Source organism: Amblyomma mixtum, chromosome 7, assembly GCF_055824585.1.
Source record: "Amblyomma mixtum isolate Tamu chromosome 7, ASM5582458v1, whole genome shotgun sequence".
NCBI classification, from domain to species: Eukaryota; Metazoa; Arthropoda; class Arachnida; order Ixodida; family Ixodidae; genus Amblyomma; species Amblyomma mixtum.
The window spans coordinates 37,723,773-37,739,729 of record NC_143018.1 but is presented as its reverse complement, the minus strand read 5'-3'; the positions used below and the strand labels follow the sequence as shown (position 1 = coordinate 37,739,729).

Below are 15,957 nucleotides of genomic sequence, written 5' to 3'. Positions count from 1 at the left end.
TTCCTCAAGTCAATAATTAAAAAGTTAGTTAATTAAGCTTGACTAGTTAGTCAACCTTGAAGAACGAAAAAAATACTCCAGACTAGGTCACGCGACTCTAAACAACCCTCATTTGGTTTCAGACGGCTAGGGCATCCCGTGTTTTTTAAAAGTTTGGTTACATTTAGCTGGGACACCTGGTATATCCAAGTATGTTTCAATAAACTTTCAGTTGTTAATAGCGCTTGTCCTTCCGTCTCTTCTTCACTGTCCTCTGTTGTAGCGCTAGTAAAAGTTTCGAGAGGAATGTATCAATCAGTTAAGAGCATTTCTATCCAACTTTCGACATAGAAGGCAAGTGCCGCTATTAAAGGTAGCATTAAACGTAACGCACGACCAAGTGTTAATTGCGCTGAGATTTCAGCGCTTTTTGAGCCGGCTATTTGGTTGGGAAAAGCGGTTATACGTGTCTCATTAGGGAGTTACAGCATAACGTGATCCGCTATCCGTTAGCGTGATCCGTTTCCGCGAGGCGCCACCGCGCATGCGCAGAACGCCGTGAGGGCGGCAGATGGCGCCACGCGCCCGTCTGCCGCGTCGGGACCAACTAGCACGTACGCAGTGGTGCCCCGCGGAAGGAGATCACGGTAGCGGATCGCGCCATGCTATAACTCTCTATTAGACACCTTTAGCATACCTTTAGCTTTGTGTATCGTGTTACCGTGACCGGATTACCGGAAGCCCACCCACCGCCAAAGCGCAAGCGCTGATTGGTTCCGATGCGACAGGCGTACAAGCAGCAGCCGGATACCTGGCGCCATCTGGCGTCTTCAATCGGCGCATGCGCACTGACGGCGCGTGGCCTCCCGGTACTCCGGTACCGGTAACACGGCACACAGTATGCTAAAGGTGTATACTAGCGACACCACACCCGGTACACACGCGGGGTTACAATGGCACAACAGTTTTGCGTTGGAGATAATACCTCGTGTGACACGAGTTCGCCGGTGGCCTCAGCTGCCTGCAGCGCCGCTAGGGTGGACACCGAGGCACCGGGCAGCACGACGAGGGTGTGCGCGGCTCCGCCACCTCCTCCTCCTCCTGCGCCACCCTCCGCTGGGGCGCCACTGAAAGACGAGGGAGAGAAAGGGTAACCGTAAATTAACTTCGCCCTTTCAGTCATGGGTCACACACAATCAGCACGTCATAGACACGAATGGCCAAGGCGAGAAAATGTGCAATGCGGCCTTGTGAATGCAAAAGTTCCCACGCCAAAGGGTCTGCTTGTTCCAAAATTTGTTCGAAATATGCGGATAAGGATTTCAGGGAAGCCGAAAGAGGAGCCGGAACGTCAGTTCGAGTCAACCGAAAGTTCGAATCAAGCGAGTTCAGTGTGACGAGATTGCAAATTACTTCTAGTGTACAGCATCCCCCCCCCCCCCTAACTACCCTCTTCACCCATTCAGATCTTTGATGTGCCATGCATGACGTGTTTAATTTTACTGAATATAGATTAATTACAAAACTATTTAGAACGGGTTTACTGTGCTTAAGCATAGCGCCGACGTTCTAGCATATGCGTATAATATGTGTGCCACTTATCCGCTGCAAAGCATCCGAGAGTTCCCGTTCGAGCGGCAATTAAAAGCAAATTAGGTTGAGTGAGAATTTTGCCGATGACAACAGGCTGCAGTCGTTGCGTCTCATGTGTTTGTGCTTTCAAGAATGCATAACTTAGAAAGCGCTAGAAAAAAAAGAAAGCAAAATAATAGTGCCCTGACCGCACCATCGATTGGCACCATGATATTTCAAAGATATCCGAAGAAGTCAGTTGTACCGGTTAAGTTCGATCAGACTCGTATTTTCTCCCTCGGGTAGAGCACATCGTTTCTGAAGTGTACTGCTTACGCACACTGCATACATCGCTGCCGTTCCGTTAAGTTTGCAAAGTTTGTAAGATATGCATGCGTGATCAAAGTTATTAAATATCATTTGCTCGTTTTCGTTCGCTCGAAGTAACGATTACATCGCGCTGTGGCGATGTTTCGAACGCTTTCAGTCTCTTCAACCAGGTCAATCGCAACTTCATTTAGATGCGCCCAGTAGCCGACTCGCATGTTACTTTTGTACACGACTGAAAAAGCGAAGTCAACGCAGACAGAGTAATTGATATGTGGAATCCCATGGCCTCATATATCGTTCCTCGATTTCCAGCCGCTTGCAGCCCACTCCGAGGAAAAGATTACATTACGCCTAAAACGTGGGATTCGCACAAAAAACGTATGCGAAGGATGGTAATCTGACGACCGTATCGCCCCTCTCCCCTCAATCATCGTTATCCCGAAGCGCCCGAGAGAGGAGGCTTCCTTCTCTTTGCATCTCAGCAAATATCGTCGAATAATTTCGTACTCTTCACCAAGTCTCCTTTTCTGTCGTCGATCAACGCCAAGTATACTTCACTACAGTTCTAGTTGCATTGCTACAGCATTTCGTATGCTCTTTCTTTCTTTCTTTCTTTCTTTCTTTCTTTCTCTTTCTTTCTTTCTTTCTTTCTTTCTTTCTTTCTTTCTTTCTTTTTTTCTTTCTTTCTTTCTTTCTTCCTTTCTTTCTTTCTTTCTTTCTTTCTTTCTCTCTTTCTTTATTTCTTTCTTTCTTTTTCTTATCTTGCACTGGTCGAACGGACAACACATGTATGCTGTATGCTGTGGTTGCGTTTTTCTACTAACTTCACCCCAAACCCTTTCGCGATATGTATCTTTTATTTATTTTTTACTTTTTTACCTTCCAGCCAACCACTTCCTCTTTTTTTTTCAACTTAGGCACGCACCCCTCACTTTTTTTCTTGCTCCAAGCGGAAGATGGAAACTGCAGTGTTCATCTCGACAGGTACGCATACATTTGCAACCGAGAGTTATGACGACGTCAGGTACAGATACGACCAAGTGAACAGCACTTGTTTTCGACGTTCCAACCTTCCTCTTAGCTGAAGTTATTAATCGTCCTCGTTTACACGATAACGAAATACGTTTTCTACTCGAGGTAATAAAGCTTTTTCGATAACACGCTATAGAAACCACATTATAATTAGTTTCGTTACTAACAAGACCAAGACGGCATCACCGCCCTAGCTATCTAAACCCCTCTCCTGGTATAACCGACTTTTTTCCTTTTTTTCTCAAGAACATCGCATGCCATTACCCTGTGAGGACTAACCAAATACTTTTGTTTGCTATTCATTCTCAACTATTGCTTCTTTCTGTGCTTTGCTACCTTGCTCTAGTTAGGCACCCTGTTTGGACAGGTAGTGTCCGCAGTGAATAAGTGAGCTTCCCTTTGGAGCGCCCACGGGGCTTCTACTGACGATCTCTAAAAGTATGCAGAGAATTCTCTGAAATTCAACAAGGGTTAAAGTTCTTGTTTGTATAAGCAACGTATGCCGCTATTTACCCACTTTTAACTGATTCTTACCCGCGCAGTTGTTATTTAGCAGTTTACGTGTTGTTAATACGTTCGTCTGCTCATTGCCAAACATCGTTCATTGCTTTTGTACTTTACCACGGAGTCTCGCGGACATTTAATATTGAGACCTCCTTCTGCACTGACATTTCTCACGTCATTTTGCATGAGCGAAATTTATTGGATACACCTGAAACCTCAAAAATGTCCTGTAAAAGAATCTTAAGCTTGTGGTCATTTTCACCCGCATTCTTTGGCATGTCTGTACACACGAATCGTATCGCCCACACGGCCATTGCTTGGGTCTTTCGGATGGCAAAACAAGAGAAGGAGAATACGACTAATAAACCTGCGCCGCCTCGGCAGAGGTTAAAGATGTCCGCTCGGTGCTTACATATACAGGGCCTCGTGGAGGAACGGGTAATCACGCGCGGCTTCATCGGCGCGCCGATCGGAACCAGCAATCCACTAATTCGCGCTTAGGTCGTGTAAGGGAGTCATTTCCTGATTAATAATCCCATTCGCCTAGGTCGTTAATCTCCGACCCGTTCCCACGAGTGCGTTGTACTACACGCCATCCTTTCCTCCTTTCTCGGCATTTACCGGCTCGCGCGGCACTTTTTTATTTACGGCGTGCGATTCTGGTCGGATAGAGGCTTTTAAGATCTGTGGGGGTCTTCTCAACCCTTGCGGGGTTTGGTGGTGCGCCGAGGACGTGCGCAGCGTTTTATTTCTTGCGTATAGCAGAGTTTCCTGATGCTTGTTTTTTATTGGTCACGGAACTTCATCAGGTGGTTTTATGTAGGGACAGAAGTGGCCGCTACGCGGCGACGGCGCCGGGACCAGTTAGGAAGCAGCTCGCCGTTGTCCCGCCAGGTGGCGCCTAAGTAGGACCTCATTTGCCTTTGTGCTAGGACTGCCGTAAAAAGGGACTTCGGTAACGTTACTCATAAAGCCGAATACAATTATGACGCGTAGAATATTCATTCACCTTGCACATAAAAAATGCAAATTTCACCATATAAGTGTGACGCAATTGCAGGCGGAACCAAGTACAAAGAGATTCCGGAACAGCGGAATGTCATTTCAAACCCGCTTTATTCGAACGTCCGGTTTTTTCGAACTGGCGCTTTGGCACCGTCAATACCACGTGTATTAAGGGGGTCGCGGTCAGGATACCTTTAATTTCAGCTCCGCGCAATCCAAACAAGTCTATAGTCGCACGCTAGTTCGAACTGTCAAAATTCGACTGGACTTTATTATTTAGTCATTCGCGTGAAGTCAACCGTTCGTTCACGAACATCTGCGAAGTTTTGAATTGGAACGTCGTAGAAAGTCCACAGAACCACGCGACAGCGGACGTCGCGGCTGTAATGCACCAAGAACAAGAAACGCTGTTGCTTTAAGAGCATACTATATCATGCTGGTCCTCGCAGAAACCCTGTGCGTTACATTGCGCAGTTTATCATCTGAGCAAAACACCGCAGTGCGAGGAGGAATGTCCTCCTCACCCCGCTGCCTTCCTCCACCGCCGCCGCGGTGGGTGGGCGACAATGAACTTTGCCGAGTCGTTTGCATGCCTCGCACGTCAAAAGAATTCACGCGAAGTCGATTTGTTTGCGCCCGTTTCACGGACGCTACGTGGCTTTTTTTTTTCTTTTTACTTTTTGCTTATCTATGCTCATAAGTTTTGCGCCCCCTCCCCGCCTCTTCCTCCTTTCAACCCCATCTACCCCTTCCCTCATTTATCACCTTTACACCTGCTTGCGACCTGTCTCTTGCGCTTATCTTATATGTCGCGGGCTCATTCATTTTCATATATTTTAAATCCGTGCTCTTTATATATATATATACATTTTATATATACACACTTTTGATATGCTTACACTCTATATTTTAAATCCGTGCCTCTTCCATGATATCTCTGGTATTTCCCCGAGTCGGACACCTCAGTTTCGTTATTGTTTCAGTTACTCGGCAACTATTTTGTTCTGCACATCACCTATTACTTCTAAGGCATCCGATGCAAGCGACAGGCACTTTTTTCCTCGCACATGGACAACCTTATCGAACTGACGCGATTTTGTCCTGTCGGATAGACAATGCCTTTTGTTTGATATATGGACATTTGAATGAATAAATAAGCAAATCGAACTGTTTTCTTTCGCCCGTCATGTTTTATCTCCCAGCTCCTTCACACATGGTAGAACCCTCTCCTCTTGTTTCTCTGGCTCTAAGGTTGCCAAGACATCGGCCTTCCCGGAAGCCACGGCATTTTTCTGTCTTTGAGGAAAGACACAGTCATTTGACGACTGGCTGTGGAGTTCAGAGTGGAATGAATAAAATACGGAGACGAGAAAACGTCTGGCGCAAGCACATGGCCAGATAATGCCATCTCTAACATAAGCTCCGATGGAGGCGTATCCAGAGGCGGTCCCTGGTGGATGTTGGGAGATACAAGTCTCCTGCGCCGCATTCTTTTGCGGCAATGCGGGCAAAATGGATCATACTCTACGCGTGAAGTCTTTGTCCTAGTGCTTGAAACCATTAATTAAGTACCTAATGAAAACCTGCGCCGCGAACGGTGAGGCATGCATAGGAACAGTTGTTTTTCCGACCACCAGGTGCCGCCAGGCTATTAGCAGCTCCGAATTGTTGCGGATTATACGTATAATTCCAATACTCCAATACCGTTATTTCTCAAGGTCGCGTTAGTATGAAACACAAGGCCATTCAAGTGGGACCAGTGGGTGGTGCCATTGGTACACAGATTGTGGATCACCTAATTGGCGTAGAATGTTCGGAGTGCTGTCAAACGATTCAGCGCGCTACGGAGCATAAGATTACCAGTCGAATCAAAGCGTAGCATATAGGGATTCGCTCCGACGACCTTTGGTTCCCCAAACCACGACTTCTTAAAACTTCAAACGCCCATAATGGCCAAACTAATTGACGTAGGACATCCGAGTGGTGTCAAACGATTTGTCTTTTAACGCTGTATACATAGCAACAATAAAGTAGATATCCGGATATAACGAAAAATTTGTACTGGAAATAGCGAAGGTGGCTAATGACGCAATGTTCGTTCGATATTGCTAACGCTCGATACTTGAACGCTTCCTCATCGTTTTGCTGTTTTTTTTTTAATTTAATCCACTGTATACAGATGTTATTTCACACTGCAGTGTGACCGCAGGTCAGCGTGCACTTTAGCACTGGACACTCTTCGTACAGCAACACCGTTAAGCAATCGCTAGGGATTCGCCTGAATTGTTAAATTCAAAGCTCTCGGGAGGATTCCCGCTTTCAAAGAGCGTCTCCACCGTTTCTAGGAAATTGTTGCAACGGGTGAACGTCCTGGAGAACGTCGCGGTGTCAAAGGCGGCGTCCATGCGAAAGACGAAATGCCTGGAGTGCCGCCGGCTTCAAAAAGGCTACACGACTTGATACTTTACGCAGTCACCGCGCGAGAATGATAATACTTGCGCTAAACGATGACAGATAACAACTTGGGACAAAGAGATAAAAAATAAAAGGAAAAGAGAGGGTCGGTCGCGACGGATGAGGTCCTTTCGATTCAGCGGAGGCGGAGGGGATGAGAAGGAGGGAATGCGGTATGTCTTTTTTGTTTGTTTCGTTTTGCGCCAGAAGGCCCGGTGCTGCGGCAGCAGAAGTATGCTGATAAGTGGAGGAGGAGAGAGAGACGTGGATAGATGGCGCCTTAGGCGCGCATGCGCAATGACCCCAGCCACCAACTCTGCGGCAGCCGACGACCGCCGCTGCCGCCGCTTCTGCATATCGCTGCTAGGGGCGCTTCGCTCGCTCGCGGCGTAAAGTTTTTCGGAGACGACGCTACCTCGCGTTCGCGCGCGACCCTGGCCGGTCGGTCGGTTGGTCGGTATGCGAGGAGTCGCGACGGCCTCCTAGGTCGCATCCCCCCCCCCCCTTTTCCTAGCGTGCTCGCGTCATGCTGTGGCAGAAGCCTTGCCTGGGCCGATTGATGCCGGAGCTGATACGTGCCTTTGGCTGCATAAGTACGTCGGGCGGGCGATGATGATGGGTCTCTCTCATCTCGCAGTCGTCACGCGCACACTTTCTGCCCGGGTCACTCGAGCCGGGAGCGGTGGACACGATGAGAAGGGCAGTTTTGTGTGGGGTTGGTGCTACTGAAGTGAGAACATCGTTCAGCGCGCGGCTGGAGAATCGAATGGTGCTTGTGTCGTCACAATGTTTCTTAACGGGCTGGAAAATATCAGACGTAACCGCGACGAAGGCGGGTCCGGTTAGTGCTAACGATAGTACCACGAATACGACACATACATACAAGGAAAGATACGCAACAAGCCTTATTCATACATGTCTAATTTCTTTTATGCTTTCTTTTTTGCTTTATGTCATTCTAGGCTGCAAACGAACAAATCCTCGCCAATGCAACAAATGCGTGTTGTTTATAGCACAGGGTGCTATGCGAGTTCTATTGCGTAGTTTGTTCCTCGCCTGCCAACGGGTTGGGAGATCGCTGTTGTGCTATGCGCGCAGTCGTGAGATTTTCTTTCTTTATTAGCTTTATTTATACCCCTCATCAAGCCGGCGCCTGTTCGCTTTAATACGTACCGCGTGCGCCACGTCTTCTTCGTTTGTTGGTTGCCCTACATATTTATTTATCCGCATTTTTTTCTCTCCTCCTCTTAGCTTTGCCACTTGGCCATACATAGCCTCCATTAATCGTTAGCGTCAGAAGAACCCGAGGTTGGCTTAACCTGACAGCACGAAATCCATGCGGGGTCACCGCTATCCAGTCTGTTGTTCGTTGGTTTGTAACACACTCCGCTATCGAGTTCCTTCAGTCTGCGTTAGAACACCTGTTCTTCTTCCGGGGTAATTTGAATGTTTTATTTATTTATTTTTTTCACTTAAGAGGTTACCCTCGTACCCACACGCAGCTTGGTATAACGGGCCGTTATGGAGTTCGAAAAATCTTCGAGAAACCTGCATCTGATTATCTGCTGATGAACGCTACCTAGGTTATACAACGCCGGGCGTCTTAGTGCAGAACAGTTCGCGTCAACGCACTGCAGTTTCGCACATTTCTACGCCAATCTTAATGAGAAGCACTTGGTTCTCTTCGCCGGCAGCAGAAAATTACACACTGGACATCGACTTGCCAGGATTAACTGCGAACCTTTGCGGTAACCCCTCTGTTGTTGTTTTTGTATTGCTGGCCGGTGTTTTGTGTGTAAGCTGTCTTGGACGTTGCCACACATTCATAATATTTTCTCAGTACACCGGCCGACACCGGAGCTTAGGTACGCGAAACGCCGCCAGAAAAAATCTTTAATATATTTATAAATCTGTGCACCACGCTGTTGGGAGTATTTTCTGGGTACTTAACAAGCCACGTAACTATAGAAAAGTTAACCAACTTGGTTTGAGCGCACTACTGACCACTTCGTCAGTCGTTAGCCCTCCAATTCTGCACTTCAGCCTGCAAAGGCGAGACTTGCCAGTCTTTCACACCGACCATGCAGGAGCGGCAGTCGTCGAGTTTAGCACAAGTTTACTGTTTGCCGGCCATATTGGGCCATACCGCGAGTAGGTATATCGCCGTCAATGCTCGCACGACGGTCCCCGCAAGCAACAGTCTCCGAGGGCCTGCAGCGGTCCTCGTCGAAAGCGATCAACGACGCTGCACAGTAGTGTCGCCGACGTCGTCGAATAAGCGACTTCGTCCCGGGACTCTCGCAGGTTCCCCCCTACTGCACCACCACCGCCACATCGCGACCGAAACAAAAAGAAAATGAAACAAAAGGAGGAAGAATCTTTAGCCAGAGGAGGAGAGAGAGAGGTGCCACTGGCAACGCGGGCCAGAATTAATGCTGCCTCCCCCCTTTAGTCCTCCTCTGAGCCCATCTTGGTCGTCGAACGTGCGCCAGGCAGGCATCGGCCGAAGCAAGAACATCCAAATGGGAGAGAGGGAGGCATGCCCCGGCAAAACGCTCGGACCCCGAGTGTGTCCGGTCAAAGCTGCGTAGACTGGGAGAGAGGGGAGAGAGCGCCGAGGAGCTACAGGAGGAGGGGTGCCTTTTATCGGGCGCTCGTAAAAACGCCCAGCGGGCAGCTAGCTAGGCCCTTGCCTCCCTCCCTCCCCTTCTTCGTACTCTTCCTCCTCTCTGTCTATAGGCACGATGGTCGGCTGAGATGGGCGCACGAAAGGTAAGGATGGGGGGACAAGGGGAGGGAGATGGGTAGGCGATGCGTCAAGAGGCTCCTTCACTGCGTTAGCTCGTCCCCTGCTGCCTTCTTTTTCTTCTTCTTGGCTTCCATAGGGGGGCCACTGACCGCAAGCTCCACGCGCAAGAGCATGAACGCACAGACACCAGGCCTGGCTGTAGCAGCGGAGGCAGACATCTTCGGTCGGCCATCACCTCCCTTCCTCCTCTTCGTCGTCGTTCAAGAAAAATACAAACCTCCTCTCCTGTCTCGTCGTCCGTTGGGGCCGAATGTAGTCAGGTGATAGAGGTGCCACTCCCCCCCTCAGGTTCTTCCTACCCCCCCAAACCTCCCTCAAGAACTACCACGTCTTTGCTTATTTCTTTTATACACCTTTGAGAAGAAACTGCCTCCGCTGTCTCTCCCGTGCGCGTGCGCGCGCGCCCCCTGGCGTTTTCTACCTCATCGACTTCGAGCAGCCTTGGTCGTCGTCGTTTTGCAGCCGCGGGTTTGCTTGAGTTCCTTCCTTCTCCCCCTCTCCACCGGCCGCTGTCTGGCAGCGCCCGTGGCGAACTCGCGTAGGTGTCGCGCCTGCGTTCCTCGGCGTTTTCTTCTTTCGTTATCCCCGTCCTTCCTTCGTTCTCTCTTTCTTTCGCTCCCTCTGTGTATCTTGTCGCTTCTTTCTTTCTGTACCTGTACTCCTCTCCTCCTCTTTCAATGACCGCCAGTCCGTTTGCATGCGAACCCCAAAAACAGCAAGATTAAAAAAAAATAAAAAGCCGGGCCTCGATCAGGGCGTCCCGCGAGCTCAGGTGTGCATGCATTGCTCCGGGCTTTTAGGGAGGAAGCACGTTTCTAAACCGGAAGTTTGTGGCTGCGGGCTTAACTTTTAAGTGGCGCGGCTTTTTTCGTGTGAGCCTGAGTTGTGTGTCGGTATCGTTATAAAGTGGCAGTCCTTTTCGTGTGAAAATAGCCAGCCGTGCGCCCTGCGTTCTGAGGTGTTGCCGATATGCGCCATACGTTCGTTGAAGATGATTTCCCGATGAGATTTTTTTTTCTTGTTGTTCTTTCCAGCTGAAGTATATGGCGGACGAATCAAATCAATAACTGTTCCAGAATGCTTAGCAGTTCATGATTTTCTATCTAGCGGCTTTGTATGGGGACATTTCTGATTCGACCGTGGAGAATGATATATGTGATATAGCGCATTTATGGCATATTCTCTTTCATCAATATCACATCAGATGCGGAAGTAACTACAAAACAGGAACCATGCCCAACAACCTTGTTCAAAACATTTTTCAACGGGAAAGAGTTTATGAACGCAATTTTTTCACACATTGTAAGATTTCACTATAGCAATCAATATATCTGCATATCTTCCGTCGCCAGGCTTGCATTTCTTTGCTATTAACGTTTTTGCTACCGTCATGAACATTCCCCATTGGTTTTTTTATGGCAGTCCTAATTGCTCGATGCAAGCGATGGAAAAACTATAAAAGAAAGATTTGCTACGTATCGAAAGGATGGACATTTACCTTCAATATTTTCGTAACAGTACTTTACAATATTCAAATTTTTATCCAAGAATGTTGCACATGATCGTTGCGGTGTCTTCACAGGCGCAGCCCATGACGTGTTCATAACAAAGTATTCATCACACACAGTGCAATACATGGTCTGTTCTGAAAGTAGTAGGACTCATTTTTTTAAACAAAATTTATTCAAGAGAATAGTACAAACGATTACAATTTTTCAAGCTCGCACCCTTCCGCACCTACTCACTGCTGCTAACGAGTTTTACAATTTTCGTACGCCTCCAGGAACGCCTGGACCGGAATGCTGCTTAGCTCCCTCGTCACGGCCTGTTGAACCACCTCTACCGATCCGTGATGTTTCCCCTTGAGCGTCGATTTTATTCTCGGGAATAGAAAAAAGTCTGGTAGGGCCAAGTCGAGGCTGTAAGGGTGCTGAGACAGCGTTGCCGCCTTGTGCGGGACAAAAAATCGGGGTCCTCATTCAGATGACGAAGAAGATCCTACCGGTGGGCCTTTTCCTCCTCTGACAACACTCCCAGCACCAACATCGCGCACGCTTTCCTCATGGGTAAGTTTTCTGTCACGATCCCAAAAACTTGGGTTTGAGGAATGCTCAAGTCACCAGCAATCATTCTGATAGATCACTGTTAAGTAAATGTTTCCCTCGCTACACATTTTCGTTGGTCTTGCTGGTCGAAGGGCGTCTGAAGCGGTCGTCTTCCTCCACTCTTTGCTCACCTTCTCGGAAAAGCTTGTGCCACTCAAAAAACACCTGATCTACCCATGGAAGCGTCACCGTAGGCCTCCTTAATCATTTTGTGAGTCTCTTTGCGCGTTTTACCAAGATTTACTCAAAATTTGATCGCGTATCGCTGATCCAGTAAACGCTCGACGATTCTGCGTGACGAGACGTTTCGACAGGGGTTCACAGTACAAGCGACCTCCTGTTTTTAACGGCCGAGAGCCGACTGCCTATTTTCCCCAGCATTCCCAATATCCCCCTTCAACGATCCTGCACACGCAGACCACCTCTCGTCCGCCCGTTCGCCCAGGAAAAAACCAGTCCTACTACTTTCAGAACAGACCATGTATGTAGGGAGCATTCAGAGCAGCGCTACTTAAATATTTAGGTGCAGTGTTTTCAGCAGAGTGTCCTTAAAAATTTTTCGATTGTATTTCTCAACTATTCCCAACTTGGATCGAATGAGTGCTTAGAACAGCGTAACTGATCCGAACACGGTTATCAGTGGGGTATATATGTAAGCACATAAACCAGGCATACACGCTCATACCCCCAGCATTAGAGCAGTATAACGTGAGTACTGCGAACACTGCCACTGACTCTTGCGTATATTTTTTTTTTAACATGGCTATCATTGGAGCATGCATGCACGTATTAGTGAATACAGCGAAGTCTGTAAATTTGCTTATTTCAATATGCGCATATTGCCCCAGGAAATCACGCACTGATCTTGAGATCCCGGAAAGGACACACCTGCCGACATGGTTACGTCGCGTTTACCTAACCTACATGTTTAAATGCTTGGGCCTACAAGTCAACGCAGGTCAGTAAAAACAAACTAACAAAGGCAACGGCGGAAGTACCGTTCACGGCAAGACCCGAGCTCGTTTACCTGTTCTCTTTGTTTCCTGCTAGATTCCACGCAACCTGAGAGACCCCCTTCCGACAGTTAATTTCCATCATCATCGTCATCATCACCAAGAACGCCTTCACAAGTCGCTATTCTTCGGAGACAGTGAACCGTGCGGTATTTTCCTGGGCAGCGTTCTCGGTCGGCCCTTCCCACCCATGTCGGCACCCCCGGAGTGGCTTTTCGAACGAATTCTTATTCACCGAAACGCGAAGGTCGTACAACCGAAAGAAGGACGCCACCGACAAAAATAAATAAATAAAAAAAGTCGGACAAGCGCGGCAGAATTATACAGATCACTCGACCCAAAAATGACACTTAACCCTGCCCCGCGCTCGCTAAGGAATGCGGCAGTGTGTGTACGCCTCGCCCCAGACCTGCGATCTCGCGCCCCAAAGCAGCGAGACCATTCTCCCGAACAAGAGGGCAAAGAGAAGGTGTGGAGGGAGGAGTGTTCATTCCTCAGAGCCCAACGAACGAACGAACTATGCACGCACAACTGTGTCATACACAAAACGCTGTGCGGCGCTATAGCCACAGGTGTTAGCACCTAGCTGAATCAGCGGGAGCAACTCTCAAAGCCGTTGTTGGGTGCGTATAAGAACCATTCGCCGGGTGCCCATTCACGGCAGCCAACAATGCGATAAGCAGGTCGCCCTCGCCCGACAGTCCTCGTCGCAACTGTAGTTTTGAGAGCAAAAGGCTTTCCAGGAACACCCCCCCCCCCCCCCCCCCCCCTCGTAGTTAACCGTCGCTCTACATAGCTTCCTTAGTACTACGCAGTTTTAACGACACAAGACGGGGTCGGTGTGTAGCGGTGGTGTAGCGGAACCGTTCAGTCGGTCATCCGGAGGGTGGTGGTCGTGGTAGGAGGGTAGACCCCCCCCCCATCCTTCCCCTGGGCCACCCCCGAAATGCTAGACAGCCTGTTCGCGCTGATATACGTACGCCGCTAAGATAGGCAAACCCCGTTGTCCAACTCTTTCTAGACTTTGTCAAGTGTGCATGAGGAGAAAAGAAAGAGAGACAGGGAGAGAGTAGGTGAAAGAGGGGGAGGAGGGTATAGCGGGCCGCAATTGTCGCCGCGTCGGTCACCGTGCTCCCGGTTCCGGCTCGTTGCGCGACCAGAATGCGCAGCGCAGTGGCCGAGTCCTCCGCACAACAACACTCGGTGTAAAAAGAGAAAAAAAAAAAAAAGTGCGCGCAGTATTTGTGTTCGCGCACCTCTCTTTCCCACTCACTCACTCCCCTCTCCACTCTTGTCCCCTGCTATTCCAGAGCTTTGTCGTGCTCTCTCTCTCACTGGCCGGAGGCTCGGGTTTTTTTTATTGTCGGCCCGTTTTCGGCTGCCTTGAAGAAAACAGCGAAAGACAAGAAAAAGCGAGTGAAGAAAAAAAAACACATCGGGGCCCTAAAGGGCTACTGCTTGCTGTTTACCGCCGGCGGTGTGGCGTCGAAGTCTGCAATTGGTTCTTTGGGGGGCGCGCGCGCTCGGAGCCTTGCGCTAGAACGGCGCGTTTCCTTTGAACGAGCTGGCCGGCTGGCTTCGCGGCGAGACCTCGATAGCACAGGGTCGAACCCTTCGCCCAACTTCCGAGACTTTAGCGGACTTCGTCTTTTTTTTTGTGTGTGTGCGAGCTTTTTCGTGAGCTTGTTTGCGTGCGAGCGCGCACGCTTGAATGGAGAAGCGAGCACTGGTGTTGAGAACAGCCTCCCTCGGTGAAGCCTGTAAGTAGAAGGGTGCGTAGTAGCGACGCTTGCGGGGTTTGTCGGATATCCTTTGAATGAGGCACCTAAATATCTGTGCTTGTCGGTTATGCGCGCCGGCGAACTACAGGCGTTTCCAAGGAACACTCCGTGCGGGCCGCCGCCATATCGCTCGCTCGATTGTCGCTTGCATGCTTGGAAAACACGCAGCAACTTTTGGCGAGAGAAAGGAATAAATGTCCAACATCAAATGTCCTCATCAATACGCGTATATGAGAGTAAAGCTCCATTTGATAAAAGGGAGTGCGATAAAGGACAGATTACCCTCTTTTTACCCCTTTCTGATTAGACTGTCGAATAAATCAGACAAGAATGGCCTGTTTATTGGCGGTGCACTGGAGTAGGACAACTGAAAGAATTTTAGGTTGTATAAAAAAAACGCATTAGCTTTATCTTCTGTTCGCGTGCCCCTATGGATGGAGTTAAGGACAGACCCTCCATCAAGAACCAGAGTCACCAATCATATCAGTCACGAACACTCGCGATCAAAATCCGCGCATGATCAGCGGCCACGTTCTGCAGACAGCAAATGGAGGCGCCGCCTTGGATTGGGGCGGTGAACTATTCACGGGGCGCACTGAGTTAAGAAGCGCTGAGCAGTTGGTCCGATTGCCGCAACGGGCGCTACAATGAGCTAACGTAAGAATTTCGTCCAAATCCTGGATTTTTGTAATGCAGTCGAGGCTCGTTATAACGGGTCGGTTTATAACGAAATAATGAATATAACGAAGGAATCAGGATTCCCATTGGAAGCTCTGTAAACAAGGGCTATAACGAAGCTATGGCTGTGACGAAGTAATCGCCGGGCCCATCCAATTTCGTTATTACTAGGCTTAACTACAGTCCGAAAGTCTCACAACTTGCATATAATCACAGAATGCTGGTTACAGTGGCTGTCGTTGCGATGAATTCCATTTTACGAAGTGCCAGGTGTCGCTCATTGGCTTTAAATATGCGTCCAAAGTGTACCACCAGTGGCGACGCTGAAGCCAGTCACGTGGCTCCAACAGACTGAAGCTATTGAAGAAGGAAAAAATTCAGGAGAGGCCCCCACGTCACATTTTATGAAGCCGGAAGCGAGGAAACCGTCATGATAGTTGGCCACCATCCAGAAGCCGACCAGAGAGCGACTACAGTTCTTGGCGGCACCTACTGCGGAAACCTCCCATCTCGGTCAGAAGGATGGCCGAGTTTGCTGGAGACGCCGTGGCCATGACTACGTTGTTGAGCCAAAGAATCGCAGAGCTCCTTTGCGCAAGACGCACACCACTTCCAACACGCTTTCTGCAAGCCCGAAAGATTGTATGTAGAGTTGCAAAACTATGTATGAATTCTTCAACGCTTTCCAGTAATGC

General features: G+C 48.9%; 1 protein-coding gene across 5 annotated transcripts in view; it reads right to left on the bottom strand.

The window, feature by feature from the left end:
• Positions 1–15,957, bottom strand: part of grh (grainy head) — a 182,089-nt gene that overhangs the window by 35,214 nt on the left and 130,918 nt on the right. For all 5 annotated transcript variants that reach the window (XM_089552267.1, XM_089552271.1, XM_089552269.1 and 2 more), the window contains exon 2: positions 965–1,106. In XM_089552267.1, the coding sequence (XP_089408393.1) occupies positions 965–1,106 (142 nt within the window). The remainder of the gene's footprint in view (positions 1–964; positions 1,107–15,957) is intronic.